We start from the raw sequence: 23539 nt of genomic DNA on the forward strand, positions 1-23539 counted from the left end.
TCTGTCCTTCATTGTATTTCCTTTTATTCATGATAACACTCTGACAGTCAGAAACCTCCCAGTCCTGTATATGAAGTATATATGTATATAAATATATGTATATATGTATATATATGTATATATGTATATGATAAACATACTTCTTATCAAACAACGGAAGAAGTTCCAGGCAGAAAAAAAATCTGTAGCGCATCAAAGGAAGGTGTTTTGAGGGTTTTTTGCATTGACACATGGACAACTTAAGCCACTATTCAGTATATTATGAAGCGGTGTATCCCATGCTGGAGCAGATTTTAATCCCAATCATTTGAATAGAGCTGGACTCCTGTCCGGCACTGGGAAGAATATTCACAGAATAGCGTAAGTAGGGTGACCATATTTGTCTCGGCAAAAACCGGGACAAATGTCGCGCATGCACTGTCGCGAGCACCGAGCGTTTACTGGTCGTGTATGTGCGGTCGCCGCTTGACCAATCAGCATTTGCCGGCATGCAGCGATTTGTACATGTGCGTTCGGCAAGTGCACATCGCGCATGCGCGCCCAGCGCAGAGAAAATAAAACGGGACAATGGCCAGAAAACTCAGGAATCGGGACAAGTGGATAAAAAACGGGACTTTCCAGGCTAAAACTGGGACGTTTGGTCACCCTACATAGAGGGGACTAAGACACGGAAGAAGTGCCACTGAGTAGTGTTTTTTTTGCATTTTGCAGGTTGCATTTTCCGATTGTAAAATGTAGCTGTATTCAGTACCAATTTATACAGTCCCATTGTGATCACACTTGCAAATCGTAAATGTACCAAAACATGAAAGCGAAAAATGGAAGCTCGGGGTGCGTTCTTTTTGGATCTGATGTCACTAAAACGTGAGTGGTCATCGGCAGAAAATGTCATTTAAGAGAGGGGGGAAAATACATATCCACAGCTTCCTAGGTCATTATCAGTGGCAGGTATAAAGCAGGTATACATGTATAACTTTACAGGGCTTAATCATTTTTGGATCAAAAGATGCAACTAGATGACTCCTTTGTTATTAGACTTAGGCTCAAAATGTAGAATTTCACTAATAAATTGTCAGCAATTTTGGGAGGGACCCGCTCTCTAGCGTGAACAATGCATATTTTTGCTGCTGCACAAGCGCGGCTGGCACTTGGCTACTACGCATGCACAATCGGAGCTTGCCTATTGCACATGCGCACGAGCAGCTGGCAAGTACCAATCGCGCATGCGCGGTAGGAAAGAGCCAGTTGCGCATGCGCAGTAGGGAAGTGCTGGTCGCGCTTGCGCGGCCAAACACAATACAAGGCCAGCACATGCCTTGCTGCTCAACTGATGTGTGCTCACCTAATTCTGTTTTGATACATGGATAACTGAATGATAGTATTGTATTACCAGTCATTGTTTTATCTTCTATGGGGCCCAATACATTCGCAATGGACTGCTATACATATCGCTCAAAAAACAGAAAGTTTCAATACTCGGCTGAAATATAATGTCCGAGCTCAGGTGGAGCACATCTGTAGGTTACTCATATCAGCCTTTTTATCTTCGTTTGCGCATGCGCGACATTTGTTCTGGTTTGTCCCGGGAAAAATATGGTCTCCCAAGTATTCTGTGATGTTCTGCGTTATCAGTAGGTAGAATAAAGTCTGTTACATCTGTATAGCAAATGTAACTATCTCCATTCTGTACGGCAGGAAAACATTTATAGGGGTTGTCCATGTTAAAATGGACGAGAAGCAAATAAAAGTGACTCACTATGAGAGCTCATTAGCAGGCCATTACCCAGAATCCCTGGCTGCAGTGTAAGCACTGTATGCTAAGAGATAATGGGGAAAGGCAGGGTTGCAGACCTGTCTGAGACACGTGAATGTGCTCACAAGTGTTTATTTTATTTGCTGCTCCATTCTGTAGGGAGGATGAGGGCCTTACATTGCAAAACATGAAATATGTAATTGTGCAAGGATTAAACAAGGGGGTTTTCACCGGTATGCGATGAGTACAACATTCATTAGCATATTTTCCAATTACAACCTAGCAGTAAATGCCTGGCGCTAAGGTAGCACTAAAAGAAAACAAGAATGAAAGGAAGGAATGCTTCCCTCTGCAGACGCACTTACCAGAACTCCCTCCTACTGTCTCTGTACGTTCTTCCTATCTACCAATTAGACTGTAAGCTCCTCGGAGCAGGGACTCCTCTTCCTTAATGTTACTTTTATGTCTGAAGCACTTATTCCCATGACTTGTTATTTATATTATCTGTTATTTAGTTGATTACCACGTGTACTACTACTGTGAAGCGCTATGTACATTAATGGCGCTATATAAATAAAGACATACAATACAATGAGGAATAGAGATGTCCGTTGGAAAGGTAATTAGCAGTAAAGTAGAAAACACTACCGGTTTCTGTGACCTCGGGGGGGCAGAGCAAAGCACAGAGTATGGATTACAGTAATCTTCTCTGAGGGACCTCCTCACTCTTGTTTGCAACAGGATACTTTTCACTGTGTGCATACGCCTTAAAGGTGCAATCCCATACAGTATGCCGTTTGTAAAGAATGCAACAGCCTAATTGACTTAAACAAGTCTAATCATGCGAATAGGCAAGATTTGCCTGCTTTCATTGTTTGAGAAATGAATTACAAATTGACGTCTCAGCTCACCATGTTTACATAATAACTTTAAAATAAAAAAGTGTGATTAAATAATACTTGTATATTTATAACACTCTGGGAGTCGCCACTTTAAGTGCAATTCTAGCCGGTCCCAAAACAACCTCTTGTCAATAATTTTTCAATGTACTTGGCTTCCTTAAACTAATCTAACCATGCTAAAAGCAAAGATTTGGTTTCTATTGTTTCTCTGGAAATTAATGACATATTGCGTTTTCATGTGGGCCTCTGAATAGGAAACTGTTTGTCAATCAAGCGTTTCCTATACCCTTAGAGAACCCTGTCCTTATCAGAGAGCCAATAAACATTACGGAATGGAAGAGGGGGGCCTTGGCTGTGCAAACTCTTGTTGAACATACAGTGACAGACAAAAGGGAAATCAAATCCTAGTCATACCGCACCAATATCCGACTAGCACGCTCTCTATCCACCTTCAGGCAGCGCGCTCCAGTCTTCACTTCCGGGTTGCGCCCAGATGACCCTTCGGTGTTGTGGAGATGGGTGCAGCAGGATACAGGAGATTGCCAGGATCCCTTGGGAATGCTATTCTACAGTCCAAAATCGCCCTACGCGTTTCGCAAAGCCTATCTTTGCTTTCTCAGGGGCGAGGGTGTGATTAACACTGTCCATAAGAGACCCTTTTTATATATTTTTAGCCCTCTTGGGATGTATTTATGTTTTATATAATTTACCACGGCGACTAAATCAAATCAGTCTCACTTCTTAAAAGAGGCATTTCTCTAGATTCCGTAAAATTAGTCTAGGATGGTCATTACTAGTGTTGTTTTTTACCTCTACATGTTCTTCATTTAAAAATAGATCCATTGATCTCCTTCTAGTCCTATCTTCTATGTCTCCAAAAAGAAAAATTTACTTTGTATTACATTCTTCTCCTTCCATGTTAAAATATTTAGACAAAATATGGGCAATATAATGATTTTAAAATATTTTTTTAATTGTTTCTAAATATTATATCTAATAAAACTTGAAATTAAAAACCTATTCTTAAACTCCAAGCATATTTCTGAATTTAAATAAATTGACTAATATTGAAATATATTGATATAATATTTATTAGATATTAAATAGATAGGTGATTGGATGGTTAACCAATTAGAGTGATCTTGTGATTTATCAATGATGCAATCTTCCTTTATGCTTTATACTATATAATGTCAATTATTTATTTTTGTTAAAACTACATTATTAATGTACTATTCTGTATTTTATAATAATCATGAATATGTTATATTGTCTCCTAAACATACACATGTAATTAATTTTTGGAGTGTAGTTTTTATGCCAACTAAAGGGTTAATTTGACCCAAGATACTATAAAAAGGGACTCTTATGTGATAATCCCACCATAGCCCCTGAGGAAGCAAAGACAGGCTTTGCGAAACGCGTTGGGCGATTTTGGACTGTAGAATAGCGTGCCCAAGGGATCCTGGCAATCTGCTGTAGCCTGCTGCACCCATCTCCACAACATCAAAGGGTCATCTCGGTGCAACTCAGCAGTGAAGACTGGAGCGTTCTGGTTGGCGGTTTCCCTCCAGCACAAGGAGACTCTCTACTGAGGAGGACAGAGGCAGCAAGAATAGAGATATTCCACTATGGGATATACAACACTGTGGCTGTGTGACCGCACTACACTTGTGAGTGGGAATTTTTCCCTTTTACTTTTTTGTGTTAATCTGCATCATTGAAGTGGTGGGTTGTGCGTCTCTAATCCTGTGTTCAGTCTTTTATACCTAAGAGTTGGCAATAGGCAACAACCACTGATGGATCTTCTTTTAATTCACTCAGTTATTAAAGGCTATTAGAGATCACAGCATTAGTGAGACCTTCTGTGTTTTATCTCTGTTTGCATTGATGAGATTATGCTGCATTTTTTGTACAATTAGGAAACCATTTGAAGCAGCAGCACATAGTACACTTGATTATTAATATACAATGGTGAATAAACGTCATGACATTGATCACAATAGCCATAACAGAAGAGAAATAAAGCATCTGACAGAGGAATGAAGTCAGTAGATGATGAGGATTCGGGTTACCTTTGCTCAGGGGGGCCCCATAGTGGGTACACTTGCTTCCCACAGCACTGAACGCTCCATTACTCTTCACCAACAGAATCGGGTGCCCCCCAACTTCAAACTCGCGCATCCTGCATACAAACAAGTACAAGTTAGGCTCATGGGTGCTAACTCTGCGCAGGATTACGTACAGTGAGTGAAGGTTTCTTAACGACCAATAGTGCAGAGAAAATGGGCAATTCAGTATTAGGTGATATGTTTTTTTTATTTGGACTAACAACAGATATTATCAGACAAGCTTTCGAGACTTCTCCTCTGTTCCTCAGGTCAGCAATGCGGATTTAGAGATTCCATGGGCTTCATTCTAGTAGCTTCGATAACCCACTCATCGAGGATTTTGAGCAGCTATCGAAAAATGTTGCTAAGTAGCTTTTCAGAAAGCCTCGATGAGTTGGTTAAATCATGCGGGGAAGGCATTTTGGGGCGATTTCTTGCTCCAGGCCAAACACATCGCGCGGGAGCTGCAAAACATCTGCAAATCGCATGTTTTTTTCTGAAATCGTGCTATTCTAGTAGCCCCGATGAGATCATCGGAGCTCTGGAATTGCAGGTTTATCAAAGATTCATGAGGGGAATAGGGTGCTCAACCCCAGTGTAACTTCATCACATGTAATTCATCTCAAGTAATGTTTTTTGCCCCTTGTAGAGTGAAACCAATAGGAGTGGGTGTAATGACCTGTGAGTCACTTGAACTATAATCCACATCAAAGTACTCAACTATTGAAGTCAAAAAGAAAGTCTCTTACCCACTCCCACAGTCACAGGGGAACAGTAGTGGCGTGGCAGCCATGAAGAGGAGTCCAATATCAGCAAAAACACAGAGCAAATGGCGCACAGCCCAAAAACGCCATTTGCTCTGTGTTTTTGCTGTTATCAAAGATTCATCTCGCCAGCTCAAGCCCCACTTTGGGCAAGTGCCGGTGGAGTCGGATCCGTCGGGTCCAGGACACTTCCCTTATCCTCGGCCCAAAGGAAGTTCTCAACGAGTCGGACCGCCAAAGCTAGGGTTTCCGCAGCATGGCGTTTTACCCAAGAGCGTGCGGAAGGGGGTATTACCTGTATGAATTGTTCCAAAACAACTTGCTCAAGAATTGCCTCATTAGTGCGCTCCTTGGGTTGTATCCAGCGAGTACACAAGTCCAATAACCGCTGAGCGAGGACCCGGGGTCTCATCTTAGCGGTGTATTTCAGGTTCCAAAACTGCTGCCGGTAGGTCTCTGGGGCCAGACCTAAGCGATCCAGTATGGCGGCTTTTACTTGTTTGTAATCCATTGCCTGATCCGCTGGGAGGCCATGATATGAGGCCTGGGCTTCTCCTATGAGGAGCGGGGCCAAAGCGGTTGCCCAGCGAACTGAAGACCAGCCCTGGGCTTCGGCAACCCTTTCAAACGTCAGTAGAAAAGCCCATGGATCCTCGTTTGGAGTAATTTTCCTCAGGAGGACCGGGGGTTTGTTCGCAAACTCTGGACTGGCAGACCCCTGGGATTGGGTCAGCAACCTGGCCATCCGCTCATCCTGTGCTGCCTACTGCTGGATTAGGAGCTGGGTTTGCTGCTGCAATAGTCTTTCATATCTCTCTGCCTGTAGTTGGGCCTGCTCCTGCCTTAACAGTCCCTGCTGTCTGGCCTGCTCGCACAGAAACTCTTTTAAAAATTCTTCCTTTTTTTGTGTGTGTGTTTGGCCCTTCAACTGCAGGGGCCTCTCAGCATCCCACTTCTGACACCATATGTTGCAGGGTACATGCAACCACACGTGGGTTTCTTGCAAAGGCTTATTTATTGAGCCTTAAAAATATGGCACACAAAAACAAAACAGCATCTTTTCAGCATATAAAACAGGAAATAAGTCCTGAGCGGGGCTTGGCCCTTTTCCCAACAAGCGCTGTTTAGATTCCAGCATTACAGTGCAGCAAACAGTTCATCAAAAAAGTATATTGAAGACAGACCTTATTGCAGTAATTCTCCTTCAGCATTTCAGTACTCTCACTGGTTCAGGCAGGGTGCATGTGTGTGCAGCCTGGGGCTTTTAAAGCTCCTTGATGAAGCAGCTAGGATCAGACTGATTAACAAGACCTCCCAGCTGAATGTTAACCCTGTCATTGCTGCACTGCAGACCTAAACATAGGTCTGCCAGGCATAGAGCTGGTGACATTTATTCACCCTGTCACACACGCATTTACTCCAATTCATATGATCTGGGAGCTGAGGCGTGTTAAGCTTTACCACGCCTTTACTCCCATTCGTATGATCTGGGCGCTGAGGCGTGTTAAGCTTTAGCACGCCTTTACTCCCATTCGTATGATCTGGGCGCTGAGGCATGTTAAGCTTTAGCACGCCTTTACTCCCATTCGTATGATCTGGGCGCTAAGGCGTGTTAAGCTTTAGCACACCTTTACTCCCATTCGTATAATCTGGGAGCTGAGGCGTGTTAAGCTTTAGCACGCCTTTACTCCCATTCGTATGATCTGGGAGCTGAGGCGTGTTAAGCTGTGGCACGCCTTTACTCCCATTCGTAGGATCTGGAAGCTGAGGCGTGTTAAGCTTTAGCACGCCTTTACTCCCATTCGTATGATCTGGGAGCTGAGGCGTGTTAAGCTGTGGCATGCCTTTACTCCCATTCGTAGGATCTGGGAGCTGAGGAGTGTTAAGCTTTAGCACGCCTTTACTCCCATTCATATGATCTGTGCGCTGAGGCGTGTTAAGCTTTAGCACGTCTGTACCGCCATTCATATGATCTGGGCGCTGAGACGTGTTAAGCTTTAGCACGCCTTTACTTCCATTCATATGATCTGGGAGCTGAGGCGTGTTAAGCTTTAGCACGCCTTGACTCCCATTCATATGATCTGGGAGCTGAAGCGTGTTAAGCTTTAGCACGCCTTGACTCCCATTCATATGATCTGGGCGCAGAGGCGTGTTAAGCTTTAGCACGTCTGTACTCTCATTCATATGATCTGGGAGCTAAGGCGTATTAAGCTTTAGCACGCCTTTACTCCCGTTCATATGATCTGGGCGCTGAGGCGTGTTAAGCTTTAGTACGCCTTGACTCCCATTCATATGATCTGGGTGCTGAGGCGTGTTAAGCTTTACCACATCTGTATTCCCATTCATATGATCTGGGTAGTGAGGCGTGTTATGCTTTACCACGTCTGTACTCCCATTCATATGATCTGGGAGGTGAGGCGTGTTAAGTTTTAGCACGCCGTTACTCCCATGCATATGATCTGGGCGCTGAGGCGTGTTAAGCTTTAGCACGTCTGTATTCCCATTCATATGATCTGGGCGCTGAGGCGTGCTAATCTTAGCACGTCTGTACCGCCATTCATATGATCTGGGCGCTGAGGCGTGCTAATCTTAGCTCCCTTCTGTGGGTCTGGGCTCAGGTGTTTCCTTAATTGTTTTATTACCTCTGCCTGCATGTGCAGCCATGTGGAATCTTAACTTCTTATGACACACACCCTCGCTGACAAGATGTTATAATCAAACACTTTCAGGGAGTTGGGAACCCTTAACCTGTTCCTGGCCGCAGCGTGACAACTGAAAAAGTAACCTCTCCACTGCCAGAACGCCACAGGGAGCTTGATTTACAACTTTTCCCAAAACAGGTCTTGTGATGTCAGAGATAACCAAAGTCAGTAGCCTGTTTTTTTCCGGACTCAATACTTACTCGCCCTCTTTCAGCTCCGACTCGTCACACAGCTCCTGGGTCAGCGTCTCATTTTCATCCATAGTGTTTTACTTTGTCAGTGCCTGCAAAAGCAAAACAAAAACCTTATGGGCAGAGAACCGCAAGGTACGCAAGTGTTGTAATTTATGTTTAGGCAGGTGAAGTGGCGGTAAATATTTATGTTTGATTTAAACATACAACTAAATACACGCAAAGTTAAATATGCAATTAAATTCAGGAGTGTTTTAGAAATAAACGCTCTTTTGGGATCAGTTCTTGTCTGGACCACTAGGGTGATACAGCAGGACAATTTTAGAGATTTTCATCTTGCGTCATTGCATAGAGACATTGTGCTCTGTGTATGTCGCAATCTGCTCCAGGATGTCTTCTGTCTACTCCTTTTGTACCTATAAAATGGCTTTTTTCTCTTTCTATAGAGCACCCCAACATAACAGTACTCAGCATTTTGGTCTTAGCACATGAAAAGAAACGTTTATTTTGAAGATAAATGCTCACATACAAAAATAGTACAAAATGCCGGTGACTGTCAAATAAGTAAGGATATCTTCAAAGACGATTGCCTATTATTCTGTTCTGAGAAAAATACTTCTGTTTCTCACCTTGATATCGTGATGTTAAACCTGATTCCTTCTTTCTATCTTGGTGTTCACCCTTCTCACATCCTCCTGGTGTAATCCCTCTGTCCTCACACTAGTTACACACTAAGGGATATGTAAACCTTCCCCCCCCCCCCACAACCCCACCCCCGCGGGATAAATCTCATACACCGACCTTGACCCCTTTCAGACGCATTTACCAAACACCCTCCTACTGTCTCTGTAACTACTTACCACTTAGATTGTAAGCTCTTCAGGGCAGGATACCTTCTAATGCTACTTTTATGTCTCAAGCGCTTATTCCCAATATGTGTTATAATATAATGTCACGTGTATTACTGCTGTAAAGTGCTTTGTACATGGATGGTGCCATACAAAGACATGCATACATACATATAGATGCAGCCCTCCATTAGGCCGTGGGCCCCTTGCTGCTCCTACACGGCAACCCCCCCCCCCAACACACACACACCCCTCACACGAAACGTTTGTGCGCGTTTCGACCGGCTATTTAAAAACCATAGCGGGTGACAGCACGTCGCGGGGAGGCACAAATTCCCAGACGGACTGCCCACGGAGCGTACCTGGGACCCCCGACCTGACGGGGGGCTTCAACTGTACATACAATGCATCACGACATTGTGCTCAGTGAATGGTGCTGGCCTCTGTATCGGGGAAATAGTTAAGAGGCTCCAAAAATAGCCACGGCATAAAAGAATACATTATCAGAATAAATAAATAAAAGTACAAGCAACTTGTGCACAAACATAAGATAACTGGGACTGTGTCATTGCTCTTTGCAATTGGGGAGCATTTTCATGACTCATGAACCTCTTTTTAAAGCCTTAAAAGTCAACGGTGCAGATAAGTCTTTCTTTAAAATTCTGTAAATAAAAAGGTGCGGACGTGAAACTATTTTTTTTTTTACTTTTTATTTCTTTAATATATAATCCGAATTTTTTTTTGTGTTTTCATTCAAAGATCTTGCAGGATTACACATTACAATTTTGATTGAAAATACTACCAACAAATTCAGCAGTAAAAATATTTGCTCTAAAAAGGCATCTTACCTTTTCCTTGATTCTTGCTTTTAAGATCCGTGCCAAAGCAGAAAGCTGTAAGGACTGCTCAGCCCTTCCCAACCTAAAAGATTAAACACTGTAATCAGTTTGAGAGGTGTTACCACTTCAACACCCAGTATTGCATTAAACATTTACCTGCTATCTTCAGAAGAGATATGCACCCACTAGCTCAGCGTTTAACCTTTTTTTGGTTAAGGAACCCTATAATTATATTGTGAAATTCTGAGGAACACCAAACCCCTCTAATAGTGCGCCTGAGATCAGATGCATTGTAACGAACCCCAACCCTCTCTAATAGTGCGTCTGAGACCAGATGCATTGTAAGGAACCCCAACCCTCTCTACTAGTGCGTCTGAGATCAGATGCATTGTAATTTGTTCTGTATTTCGTCTTATTTTCAAATGAGCTGAAAATTGCAGGGAATCCTTCAGGGAAGCCCGGCAACCCCTGTTGAAAAACACCACTCTAGCTACTACCCCCTTTGATGCTGGAGAACAGATGAGCCACCAATACTGAATGGTCCTCACCTAGCAAAGTTTTGTGCTTGCTCATAACTTTCAATCCACTGTCATTGTGATGTTATCAACCTCATTAGCATAACACTCACCCTGTTACATACATCAGTCGTCATCAAACACTTCAATAGTGTCACGACCTGGAATACATTAGTTGCTCCAATAGCCATATCAGTTGCTCTGTGCACTTCAGCAGGGTCCCCCCCATAGTGTGACTCTCTTCTTCATATAAGTTTCTACTATACACTTCAATGTTTTAATCCCTTTACACTCATCAGTTTCCCTGTGCTTCAACACTGTCATTCCATCAGTATCACCCCTTGCACATTGTCTTAAATGCTTGTGTGTGTGATAGATAGATAGATAGATAGATAGATAGATAGATAGATAGATAGATAGATAGATAGATAGATAGATAGACTGTATATCTGTCTATGTATGTATGTATATATATGTAGCCATGTTTAAAAATGGTATACCGTTCTCTCTCATGCTGGCAGTAAACCTGGTAAGTATACAGGATTCTACAACAATCAGGGGAGCTCGTCTCGTAGTTATGAAATAAAGAAACACTACATAGTATAATACTGTTGTGAATACATTTGTGCAAACAAAGCTCAAAAATGACTACTCACAATAAAGCAGTCAAATTCAGGCAGTCATACAACTTAAGGGGTGGATGTTCCCTGTGTATACAGCAGCCACCAGCCCCCAACCTCTAAGGAGAAAAAAAGAAGACAAGAGACCATATAGTGCAGATGGTATTTAGTATTAAAAGGGATTAAAAAAATGCAGGCTTACACTTCATATGATCGAGGTAGGCAGTATGATATTATAGGTAGTGGGTGCTCATCTGGTCGCGATCCTTTTGAGTTCCTCACTATCCTCTGCTCCACCACAATACTCTCGCGTCCACGCCAGGCACTCCCGTTGCGTCACTTCCGGTTGTTAAGCGAACTTCCGGATCTGATGACAGGGGTGGACCTCAGTTGTTCTTCCTCTTCGGTATGGGCTGAAACACTCTACATGTTTCGCCGTTGTTGCAGCTTCATCAGGAGTGTCTGTTGGCTGCTAAACTGGGTATTAAATACTCTAAGGCCCTCCCTCTCTGTAACATTCTATTGGCCAAACAATTATGACTCACACGCAAACAGAGATAGTGGGCGTTGATTAGGTGCATACACCTCCGCCCACTATCTCTGGAAACAGGGAGAGTGTATGCTGCTGCCAGTCAGTGCTGTGATGGGACGGGGCCTAGGGGTAGTCAGGGGGCTGATGGATTTGTCAGCTCGCAGGGACGACCTAGGATCCTGAGAGGAGTTAAGTGGGTCTGGAGACAGGGCTATAGCTGTTCTAGTCACCTTGAGGCAGCTAGTTGGTAGGATGCCTAAAGGCCTGTTAACAAGGGTCAGGAATCCTGGAGAGGGTCTGCACTAGGCTGGACAACAGTAGTTAGACGCCCTAGTACTGCATGGAGAAGCCAGAGTACTCTAGCCAGTTCCAGACCACTGACCACAGAGCACAGACTGGAGGGAGGAGGACACAGCATACACTGAGAGTGAGCCTAGCCTGAGGTAGTGCAACATGGGTCAGATCCTATACAAAGATCCTATACAAAGATCTACCTCAGTTGCTATTGTGAGTGGCCGGGCAAACCAAAATGGCGGCTCCCGCTTCCCTGGGAAACCGCGTGGGTCGAGTGCAGAAAATTCTGCAACTGCAAAAGTGGCAGACAGTTGCCCGGGATTGGCGCCAAAAAGAGAACCCCACCCTGCTGGGGGGTATGGCGCAAAAGCTGTGGCCGCGCCTTCATGGACAGTGACAGGCTCAGCGCCAGAGCTGGGTCACCCTGTGAACTTGTGGGTCCCTCCCCTAATATCAACCAGGGGGAGTGGTTTCCAACTGTGCCAATTGAGGATGGAGCTAGAGGAGGGAGGAGTTAATAAACCAGCCCCTGCCCTTCAGTTGCGAGGAGCTGGAGAACAGGAAAGACCACTGCAAAAAGTGTCTCCTGTCCTCAGTATGGCCAGCAAAACAGATGAAGATTTGGACATCTCTGCTCACCCCTATTCGGCCCCAGGAGGCTTCCTGGTGCTCAAGGCGGGTGGTAAAGAAACCGTCAAGTGCCTATGTATGCAGTGCCGGCTGCCGGGTGGTGCGGTCAGCACAACGGCCAGGTGCCCTCAATGTGGCATCCACTACTTATGGGCCGTGCAGTCGTTCATACCTGGACAGACCGTGGAGGTGGGAGCGGACACAGCCATGCTGACGGCTGAAGCCCCGCGTGCGGCCTGGAAAGAACCTGTGGATCCCGGAGCATGGAGATCGCTCCTAATGATTAAAACGGAGCCTGAGGAGAAAGGGGCCTGCAAGCGAGGTGAGAGCCGAGAATCTCACCAACGGTCCCCGACGGGCATGCCACTCCCCGAGTCGGAGTTCGGCTCCTCGGACGAGGAACAAGCGACCCCGACGACGGTGGTGATGCGCCTACCGGCGGACCACTACAGCGGTGCTGTGGAAGGAACAACCCTTACCTGTGTCGCTGCGGAGCGGAGTCTCAGGTCGCCTGTGCAGAAGCAACCGGAGAGGCGGAGTCCCACGGCCATGGTGACTGGCGGAGCAGACGGCGGAGAAGGAACCATCCCGAGCCGACGGAGCGGTGAGCGACATTCTTGCCCTCCACAGGCGCCGGTGGTGGCGACGGCGGAGAAAGGCCTAGACCGGGCCCGAGCGGAGCGGAGAGCCGAACCATAACTTCCGGCGGCGGACGTCGTTCTGGAAAAAAAGGTTCCGGTGGGGGGCCCAACCCAAGATGGCGGCGGTGAGTCCCGCGAGATCGACGACGTCACATCCGGCGGACACAGCGGAGCCGGGTGGAAGATGGCCGCGTCCTCGCGACCAACCAGCTGTACCAGATCGCCTGGATCCGGGAAGAGCTGGCAGGCCCTGCGGAAGCCTGGGAGCAGTGAGACGGGAGAACCGGAAGGCCAGTCCGATGGCACCAGGCAAGGTAGCACGAAGTTGCGGGTCGTAGCCCCGCGTATGCCGGCAGCATTTCCCTATGCCCAACCCCCGGCCATAGTTAAAGCCCCTGCCCCTGTCACTTTTTCATATGGGTCCCAATCCAGCCAAGGGTTGTCTGGGGAGTCTCGAGCCACTTCGGAAGAACGGACTGGGGAAAACCTGGACTGGGCCGAGTGCTTTACGTCGGATGATGGGTCGGGAGGGGGAGTGTACACGCGACAAGTGTCGTGTTCCAGTGAGGATACCAGTACAGCAGGTGTCACCAGTAGGCCCTCGGGGATATCCTCCGGGGGAGAACAGGAGGACAGTGAAGGTACTGTGGCGGTACCGGAAAGTGCAGTAAAAAGAGAGACGAGGTGGTGGGCACCACTGTTTGAGGGATACGAGGCATGGCTGGATCGCACTCGTTTTATTTTAAGGAGAGAGGAGGTCGTAGACTACTGGTGGGGAGTAGGGGAATTCACAGAAGAGGAACGGTTAGAGGAGTTTAGGTTAAGGTGGCACGATATTCATACGGGAGTAGTGGAACCCAAGGGGATAGCAAGATTCAGGGACCCCGAGGAGCCCGATGAGCCGTTGTCGTGGGTGCTGCCAGGCAGGGCAGGTAACACCAGATTGATCAGGTCAAGCAGGGCTGAGAGGGCCATAGTTACCAGGTACAAAAAGTCCCACGGGTTGCAGTATCCCTATGTACCAGAGCCCTTGATGCAGGAGATCGAGGATGCGAGGGACAGCTGGTTGAGGTAAACCATTGAGGAGTACATCATGACAAAAGGTGGTGGGTACGCTGGGTACAAGACGGAGGAGAGGGTCACTCAGCTTATGAGGGTGTGGAGCATTGGGCGTAATGTCTACATGCACCGGGTAGAGTACAGGCCAGAGAGTGGGCCACCCAGGGAATATAGCGTCAAGGACATGGCTGGTAGGGAAGTACGGAAGCCAGATCCCAGGCACTATTATTAGGATGACGGACTGGGAGTTCTTCTTAGGAGCAATGCGGTCTGCTGGTCAGCAGGCACTGTATGTGATTATGTTATTATGCAAGAACTGTATAATGTCATTTTAAATTGTATTGTTGTATTTTGCAGTGCCGCCTGGAAGAAGGTCTGACAAATTTAGGTCCCAGCCGGATCGTTGGGGTTCACCAGGGGGAGAATGTAGCCATGTTTAAAAATGATATACAGTTCTCTCTCATGCTGGCAGTAAACCTGGTAAGTATACAGGATTGCCAGCATCAATCATGGAGGTTTGCCCTCACACCCTGGTGAGGTGTCATATGTACACCAGGGGAGTGGTAACATACTCTGTGTCCACTGTTAGTGACACAAGAGGTGTGGCTATTCCCTAAGTTATATAAGACACAGCACTGCCCAAAGTTAGTTGTTCAAGAGTGTGGTTCTATAGTAAGCAGTTTAAGGTTAATCAAGGTCTGCAGCAGTAAGGCTGGCAGGCATACAGCGAGTGTCTACTCTGTGTCCAGGAACCTGGCACAGGTGGTGATCTCCCTGAGGGGAGAGGTGATCCAACTCCATTGGGAGGGCAGAGTCTTCTAAAAGTCAGTGCTGTGGAAGAATGAGCGGCTAAGCTGACCGCTGCAAGGGGCAGTTTGCCTACACCATGCAAATAAAGATGCCCTTATTCATCAAAACCCTCATGTGTGAGCGTGAAGTTACTCAACAGAGGAAGGCACCAAGAAGGAGTTCCTCATCAGATCCATCTCCCTGCGGATGCAGAGATCTTGATGAGGTGGAGGCGCTGCACTGGATATAGGTAGGACTCAAGCACACTACCTCAGCTGCCTGTTTTGCTGATATCCCCACCAACATCATGCGGGAGACTCAGGAGTCCTGTAGCCAACAGGTGCACCACCAGACACATCCATGTAATGGGGACCGGTTAGACCACAGGGGCCAATCTGAGATTGGGTGGGTCAAGGGGGGTCCAGAGAAACCGTTTCATATACGCGAGATACAAACACTCGTTGACAAAGGGCTCCTGCCCGAAACGCGTTAGAGATCTGACCTGCTTGTGTACCAAGATGTTCACCATGGATTAAAAGTTGTTTTTAACCTTTACCAATTGGTGTTTAGCCCCCATTCTTTATGCTGTGCTCCGCTACACTTCTTTGAAGAATCCTCCTATAACTGTATAGGATATTTCTAAACATTAACTCATAAATAAAAATAAAACAACACTTACAGCAAACTCAACAACTACTGGTATACAAACTATAACTTACAAACACACATTAATGGACAAACATACAGAGACTAAAAAAACCCTGCAAATAACCAACTAAAATAGACTGATTTAATAAAAATTGTGACATACACATAAAGGTAACCAATGAATGCTGCTCCAGATGGGCAAAATTGAAACCCTACTCACAGGAAGCCAAATAAAGGTAGGCACAGCAAGTAGTAACTCTACAGGTAGTGTCCACTCTCAGAGGCTGAAGTTCTCACCGGTGAAGGACCATTCCCCGGCCGTGTGGACCACTGCTAATGCGGAGTACACCACTGCAACTCCACCTGCATGTGTCGTCCCGTGCGTCGGCCTCACGCTCCCACGCAGATCGTGCGTGCATATACGGATTGCTAGCAGCTCAGCGCTACACTCCACCTGGCAATGCCTAGTATGCGCGCGCATACGCAGATGTGATTCGCCTCGGCACTAAGTGCAATACAGTCCCGATCTCTGGAGATATCCTAGGTGACTGGCAGACAATTGATTACCCACAACCCTACGCGTTTCGTGAGAGTACCTCACTTCCTCAGGGGAATCAGGGGAACGGTCCTTCACCGGTGAGGACTTCAACCCCTGAGAGTGGACACTACCCGTGGAGTTACTACTTGCTGTGCCTACCTTTATTTGGCTTCTTGTGAGTAGGGTTTCAATTTTGCCCCTTTGGAACAGCATTCATTGGTTACCTTTATGTGTAAGTCACAATTTTTATTAAATCAGTCTATTTTAGTTGGTTATTTGCAGGTTTTTTTAGTCTCTGTATGTTTGTCCATTAATGTGTGTTTGTAAGTCATAGTTTGTATACCAGTAGTTGTTGAGTTTGTTGTAAGTGTTGTTTTATTTTCATTTTTATTTATGAGTTAATATTTAGAAATATCTTATACAGTTATATACTGTGATCGGTTTTTGGTTTTCTTTTTCCATGTGGTGAGACAACTATCAAGAATCATCAGAGGATTTCTAGGTCAACAGGACTGGTTCATGCCATATGGTCAGGACTTTCACTGTATTATTGACTTTTTGAGGCGCCGGCATATTTTTTTGTATTTGTTGTATATATTGTTTCATCTATATTTGTTCCTGGCAGCCTTCCTATATTTTTAGGCACTGTGGCTATTACTGGTAGGGTTTATAGCACACTACTTTATATTAAGCATTAGCGCTGTAGCACATACACCTTTTTTTTACACGTACACTGCATCAGTTATTACACATGCTGCAGCTCTACACCAAAAAACAGAGCGGTGCGTCTAAACACACTTTTCTCAATGTTGATACACAGACCTCTAAATGTGTAGTAGTTTAACTAAGAAGGTCCGATATTCTGTTCTTCTACACAAGACTCAATAAAAAATGTTTTTCAAAATGACTGTTTTCACTGTTGAACAAATTAGTTGGATCCTATAGCCCCCAAAGGGAACATTTTGCATAAAAGGGAATCAACGGGTTGAAAACCGATGTATAGTCAAAGTATAAGAATGTCATGAGACTGCACATGTACAATTATTTCCAAATCACTGATGTGCATCACTGCAGACAGGATTAACAACCAACGTTTTGAATTATTTACGACGCTTAAAGCCATAATGCATCAAATCCACCTTAGACACAAAGGTGTCTATGTATCAACGTAGGGAAAAGAGTATTTTACTGCACAGCGCCGTTTTTTGGAGCGGAGCTGCGGCATATGTATGAACAGTTACACTTAGATTGTAAGCTCTTCGGGCCAGGGACTTTTCCTATTGTTTTGTCTGAAGCGCTTATTCCCATTGTATGTTATAATATGATGCCACTCGTAGTGTAAAGCGCTACGTACCTGGATGGCGCTATATAAATAAAGATATACATGCAAACGATGCCGTATGTTAGACTTGTCCCACTTCTGATATGGAGGATTTTGAGGGTAAATAAGTCAAAAAGAGTGGCGCACAGAGACGCAGATGCGACATATGTCATTATAATCTGTGCACCATGTAACTCCACTCACTGACGCTCCCCAAAGTGCAAGCTGGGGCAGGCGAGGCAAAAATCTAACCTTGCAACCACGTCAAGGTAAAACCTTCCAGCAGGTCCTACACTACACAGTTTATAACGTGTCCTTTGAGTTTCCTCCACTGCAAAGAGAAAAGAGGAAACAAAATAAACGATAAAGCAAATAGCATGGGATGCGTGATAGGTACAGTATGCGGTGCCTAGGAGGTTAAAATGTAGGAGCTTCATATACACAGGATATACAAAAAGACACAAGGTATAAAATAGTGTAGGACCTGCTGAGATGGGCTTATGTGGTGTGGTGTTGCAGGCTTGATATGTGTTGACCAAAAGACGGAACTTAATGTCCCATACTTATGAGAAGAAAAAACGTATAGAAATGAATGACATAATTTGTCATATTGGATGTGACTTGGGGCGTTGTTGTTTACGGTTAAGGCAAAAGTGAAGCAATTCGGGGGCAAAATAACTACACAGTACTTATCAATGAAAAAAAGCCCCATTGAAAGGAACAGGATTGTATTCTGTGAAACAACTTGTGTTTTTCTGTTTGACCCAGAATTGCTCCCCCGTTGCCGACAAGCTAAACCCTTAACACCTCACTTGCCTCTCCCTGTCTTGTGCTGCTTGTACATTCGTAAGGTGAAATCAGGCAAGATCTGGCGTGTTTGTCAATTGAGTATTAATGATAGCATCCAACTAATGAGATGAACGCGCGACTGTCTGTCGCTACACAATTTTATTGTGGAATTTAGCCGGCGCAAATACTGGATTAGATGGCACCTGTGAAAGTAAATTATCTATCATGAGGGTACCTTTGCCTAGTGGTGTTCAACACCAGTCCTCAAGCCCCGCCAACAGGTCAGGTTTTCAGGCTATCCCAGCTTAAGTACAGGTGGCTCAATCAGAGGAGCTGTCAAAGACTGAGCCTCTGATCGAGCCACCTTTGCTGAAGCAAGGAGCCACGTGTGCAGAAACAGGAATAACCTGAAAACCTGACCTGTTGGGGGGGGGGGGGGGGCTTGAGGGCTGGAGTTGAGCCCTCCTCCCTCGGCCTTTCCATGTTGCTTGCCCACATGCAGATCAAAAATGTGCTTGTGTTTCTTATAAAAGAGGGAAAGAAAATAAATCTTACATGAGATCCGCTTGCACCGTGCTCTTTGTAACTTTTCCCAGAGTTTCTTCAGTGTTCTTCTGTACAGTAAGTAAACTAGTGTGTTCAACAGACAGGTATTAGGCATATTTAGTTAAATTAATTGCTGTGTACCAGTAAAATTGTGTACACAATGGGAATGAGCGCAGTGCATTGTTTCAGATGAGGAGTAACTCTTATTCGCACGGAGCCTTACCCAGCTATGTCTTAGAGTGGGGGTGCTCAACACCAGTCCTCAGGACCCCCTCAACAGGTCAGGTTTTCAGGATATACCTGCTTCAGCTCAGGTGGCTCAATCAGTCCCAGCTTCCACACAGGTGGCTCAATCAGTGGCTCAGTGGCTTTACTTCTTCGACTGAGCCACTGATTGAACCACCCGTGCTGAAGCTGGGAAATCCTAAAAACCTGATCTGTTGAGCCCCCCCGTTTTAGGCCTCGGCCAAGGTTCTTGCTGGCGTGCGGAGGCGCGCTGAGGCTCAGGGAAAGCGGGTGCTTTCCCTGGCCTTAGACAGCGCGCCGTCCGGGGGCGTGTCGGCGGGCGGGCCAGTGACGTCACGGAGCTGGTTCACCCTCATTGGGTCGAACCGCTCACGTGACCAGCCCTGCGCTCCGGCAAGCGCTTGATTTTAAAATTTCCCTAAGACCTACGCTTCCGCGCGCTTGCGGAAGCGTAGGCGAGCCCCTACTAAAGCCGCTCTCATTGCGGCTGTAGGGGCTCACTGGTAAGTACCAGCGCGCCTCAGCACGGGTCAGCACGTAAGCGCTGACCATGCCCGAGGCCTTAGGCTGCGGCCATGGTGATGCTGAGCGGGCGCGTGCGCTCGCACTCAGCGCAATCAAACACATTGCTACAATGGGTTTGTCTAGCGTGAGCGCGCGCGCAAGGCAGTCAGTTGCTTTGCGAGACAAATCAATTTGATTTGCCGCTTGCTGGCACGTCATGTGAGCTGGTTCGCCCAAGCTCCCTGACATCATGGCCGCGCCCCCCCCACCCCCCGCGAGCGCGCAACTGGCTGGCCACAAGTCCCCGAAGACAAATGAGCACCGAGCGCCAGCGCGCTCTCATTCACCCTGACCTCGGCCTTAGAGAACCAAGAACTTACCTGGAACGTCATAGGTACTGTAATGTAATGGTTAATGTCAGGTTGATGCCCCATAACTATTCAGTGGGGTTAACAATGCAGCAACCAAGTGGTTGCCATCCGTGCATTTTAAAGTACTTATTCTTCTATGTGAGGTCAACTGGGATTAAAACTGGCCTGTGCATTTAATGGTCAATAAAACAATGAATAAGGATGTCCAGATATTAACGTTTTTTTGTTTGTTTATTTGTTTTGCCTTCAATTTATAGCCAAATCAAACAATCTGCTCATATTATGGATGTCTGGTGACCGTATCCAGAAATACCAAAGACCCTAGGTGCTAATCTTCAAAGGAGGTAATAAAGTCCCTAAAATCTCCCCCCGCCTCCCCCGCCATGATAAGCAGAGAAGGTGACCACAAGGACACTCTCCATTTCTTTACAGATTTAAAAATGTGAAATAAAATCTGATATGTCACAAAGATAAGAAATATAGATTTGTGGCAGGCTTAGTTGGCCGCATGTATCCATATTGTATGTATTGTATCGTATGTCTTTAGTTATATAGCGCCATTAATGTACATAGCGCTTCACAGTAGTAATACATGTGGTAATCAAATAAATAACAGATAATATAAATAACAGATCATGGGAATAAGTGCTTTAGACATAAAAGTAACATTAAGGAAGAGGAGTCCCTGCCCCGAGGAGCTTACAGTGTAATTGGTAGGTAGGGAGAACGTACAGAGACAGTAGGAGGGAGTTCTGGTAAGTGTGTCTGCAGGGGGCCAAGCTTTATGTATCATGTGTTCAGAATATCCACAGTGCTATTCTTATGCTTCTTTAAGCAAGTGTGTCTTAAGGTGGGTCTTAAAGGTGGATAGAGAGGGTGCTAGTCGGGTACTGAGGGGAAGGGCATTCCAGAGGTGTGGGGCAGTCAGTGAAAAAGGTTTAAGTTGGGAGAGGGCTTTAGATACAAAGGGGATAGAAAGAAGACATCCTTGAGCGGAATGCAAGAGTCTGGATGGTGCATAACGAGAAATTAGGGCTGAGATGTAAGGAGGGGCAGAAGAGTGTAAAGCTTTAAAAGTGAGGAGAAGAATGGAGTGCGAGATCCGGGATTTGATCGGAAGCCAGGAGAGGGATTTCATGAGGGGAGATGCTGAGACAGATCTAGGAAAGAGTAGAGTGATTCTGGTAGCAGCATTTAGGATAGATTGTAGGGGAGACAGGTGAGAGGTAGGAAGGCCGGACAGCAGGAGGTTACAGTAATCAAGACGGGAGAGAATGAGGGCCTGAGTCAGAGTTTTAGCAGTCGAGCAACAGAGGAAAGGGCGTATCTTTTTTATATTGCGGAGGAAAAAGCGACAGGTTTTAGAAATGTTTTGAATGTGAGGGGCGAATGTGAGAGAGGAGTCGAGTGTGACCCCTAGCAGCGAGCTTGGGCTACTGGGTGAATGATCATAGTTCCAACAGTAATGTGGAAGGAGGTAGAAGGGCCAGGTTTGGGAGGAAGTATGAGGAGCTCTGTTTTAGCCATGTTGAGTTTAAGGCGGCGGAGGGCCTTCCAAGATGATATAGCAGAGAGACATTCAGCGACTTTGGTTTGTACAGCAGGTGTAAGGTCGGGTGTTGAAAAGTACATTTGTGTGTCGTCGGCATAGAGGTGATAATTAAACCCAAAAGATGTTATTAGGTCACCTAGAGAGAGTATGTACAGAGAAAAGAGAAGAGATCCCAGGACAGAGCCCTGGGATACCCCCACAGAGAGATCAATAGAGGAGGAGGAGGTGTTAGCAGAAGAGACACTGAAAGTACGATGGGAGAGGTAGGATGAGATCAGGGATAGAGCTTTGTTCCGAATACCAAGAGTATGGAGAATGTGAAGGAGAAGAGGGTGGTCCACGGTGTCAAATGCTGCAGAGAGGTCAAGTAATATGAGCAGAGTGTAATGACCTCTGTCTTTGGCAACATGGAGGTCATCAGTTATTTTAGTGAGGGCTGTTTCCGTGGAGTGAGCAGTGCGGAAGCCAGATTGTAGAGGGTCTAGGAGAGAATAGGTGTTGAGAAAATGGAGCAAGCGAGAGAATACAAGACGTTCAAGGAGTTTTGAGGCAAAAGGCAGGAGGGAGACAGGTCGATAGTTAGAAAGACTGGTAGGGTCAAGCTTGCTGTTCTTGAGTAATGGTATGACTGTTGCATGTTTGAATGAGGATGGAAAGGTTCCAGAGCAGAGGGAGGAGTTAAAAATGTGTGTGAGCGTAGGGATTATAGTAGGAGCAAGAGGTTTTAGGAGTTGGGAGGGAATGGGGTCAAGAGGGCAAGTGGTAGAGGGAGAAGAGGCGATCAACAGCGACACATCCTCCTCTGAGACAGTGGAAAAAGAGTCAATGAAGGCAGGAGGAGAGTTAGGAAGAGGTGTAGGATGGGAGGAAGAAACAGAGGGGATGTTCTGACGTATGGATTCCACCTTTTCCTTAAAATAGTCAGCAAAGTCCTGAGTTAAGATGGAGGAAGGAGAGGCAGCTGAGGGTGGTTTGAGTAGAGTATCAAAGACAGAGAACAGTCGGCGTGGGTTAGACTTGTGCATGTTGATTAGTGAAGAAAAGTAGGCTTGTTTAGCTTGTGAGAGGGCAGAGTTCAAACAGGATAGCATAAATTTGTAGTGAAGGAAGTCTGCGAGTGTATGAGATTTCCTCCAGAGGCGTTCAGAGGAACGAGTGGAGGAACGCAGCATGCGCGTGTGGGAATTTAGCCAGGGTTTAGGGTTAGAAGGGCGAGTGCGGCAGAGAGAAAGCGGGGCATGTAGATCAAGAGAGGAGGACAAGGCAGAGTTGTAGTTCCTGACCAGGTTGTCAGGGTCTGTAGCAGAGCTGAGAGAGGAGAGGGAGGAGCGTAAAGTGGACTCAAAGTCAGGTAAGTGAATAGAGCGCAGGTTTCTGCAGAACCAGGGGGTAGATGGAGGTGGAGAAGGAGAGAAGCGAGATAGAGCGAATGAGATGAGGTGATGGTCAGAGAGAGGAAAAGGGGAAATGGAGAAATCAGAATGGAGAAGTTTTTAGTGAAAACCAGGTCTAAGTAGTTGCCATCCTTGTGGGTGCTGACTGCAGTCCACTGTTGAAGGCCAAAAGAAGAGGTGTGAAATATGATCAATTATGGTGTTGCATGTCAAATATGTTTTTTTACCTAAAAGATAAAACATTAGCCCTATTAAAGGAGCAGTCCAAGCTGCTGTTTTATTTTTTATTTTATTTTTTAAATTCCCCTTTAATATGTGCATCAATACAATCCGCACAATGACAAGTGATTAGCTAAGTTGCTGATCGATCCGTTCTCCTGTGATCGATCAGAGAAGATTCGACTCGGGGGTTCCCTAAATGGCTGCAAGTGTAGCAGAAG

General features: G+C 45.8%; 1 protein-coding gene across 6 annotated transcripts in view; it reads right to left on the reverse strand.

Annotated features, from left to right (window-relative positions):
• LOC142489105 (apoptosis-inducing factor 3-like) overlaps positions 1-23539 on the reverse strand; it is a 126285-nt gene that overhangs the window by 90496 nt on the left and 12250 nt on the right. For 2 of the 6 annotated variants that reach the window (XM_075589311.1, XM_075589310.1), the window contains exons 2-4: positions 10120-10192; positions 8433-8515; positions 4731-4840 (exon numbers count right to left, since the gene is read on the reverse strand). In XM_075589311.1, coding sequence (XP_075445426.1) covers positions 4731-4840; positions 8433-8494 — 172 coding nt within the window. In that variant the 5' untranslated portion in view covers positions 8495-8515; positions 10120-10192. Of the gene's footprint in view, positions 1-4730; positions 4841-8432; positions 8516-9633; positions 9656-10119; positions 10193-10738; positions 10768-11281; positions 11363-23539 lie in introns of those variants that run through there. The other 4 variants (XM_075589312.1, XM_075589314.1, XM_075589313.1 and 1 more) reach the window with 4 other exon arrangements.

This window comes from Ascaphus truei, chromosome 3 (genome assembly GCF_040206685.1).
Source record: "Ascaphus truei isolate aAscTru1 chromosome 3, aAscTru1.hap1, whole genome shotgun sequence".
NCBI classification, from domain to species: Eukaryota; Metazoa; Chordata; class Amphibia; order Anura; family Ascaphidae; genus Ascaphus; species Ascaphus truei.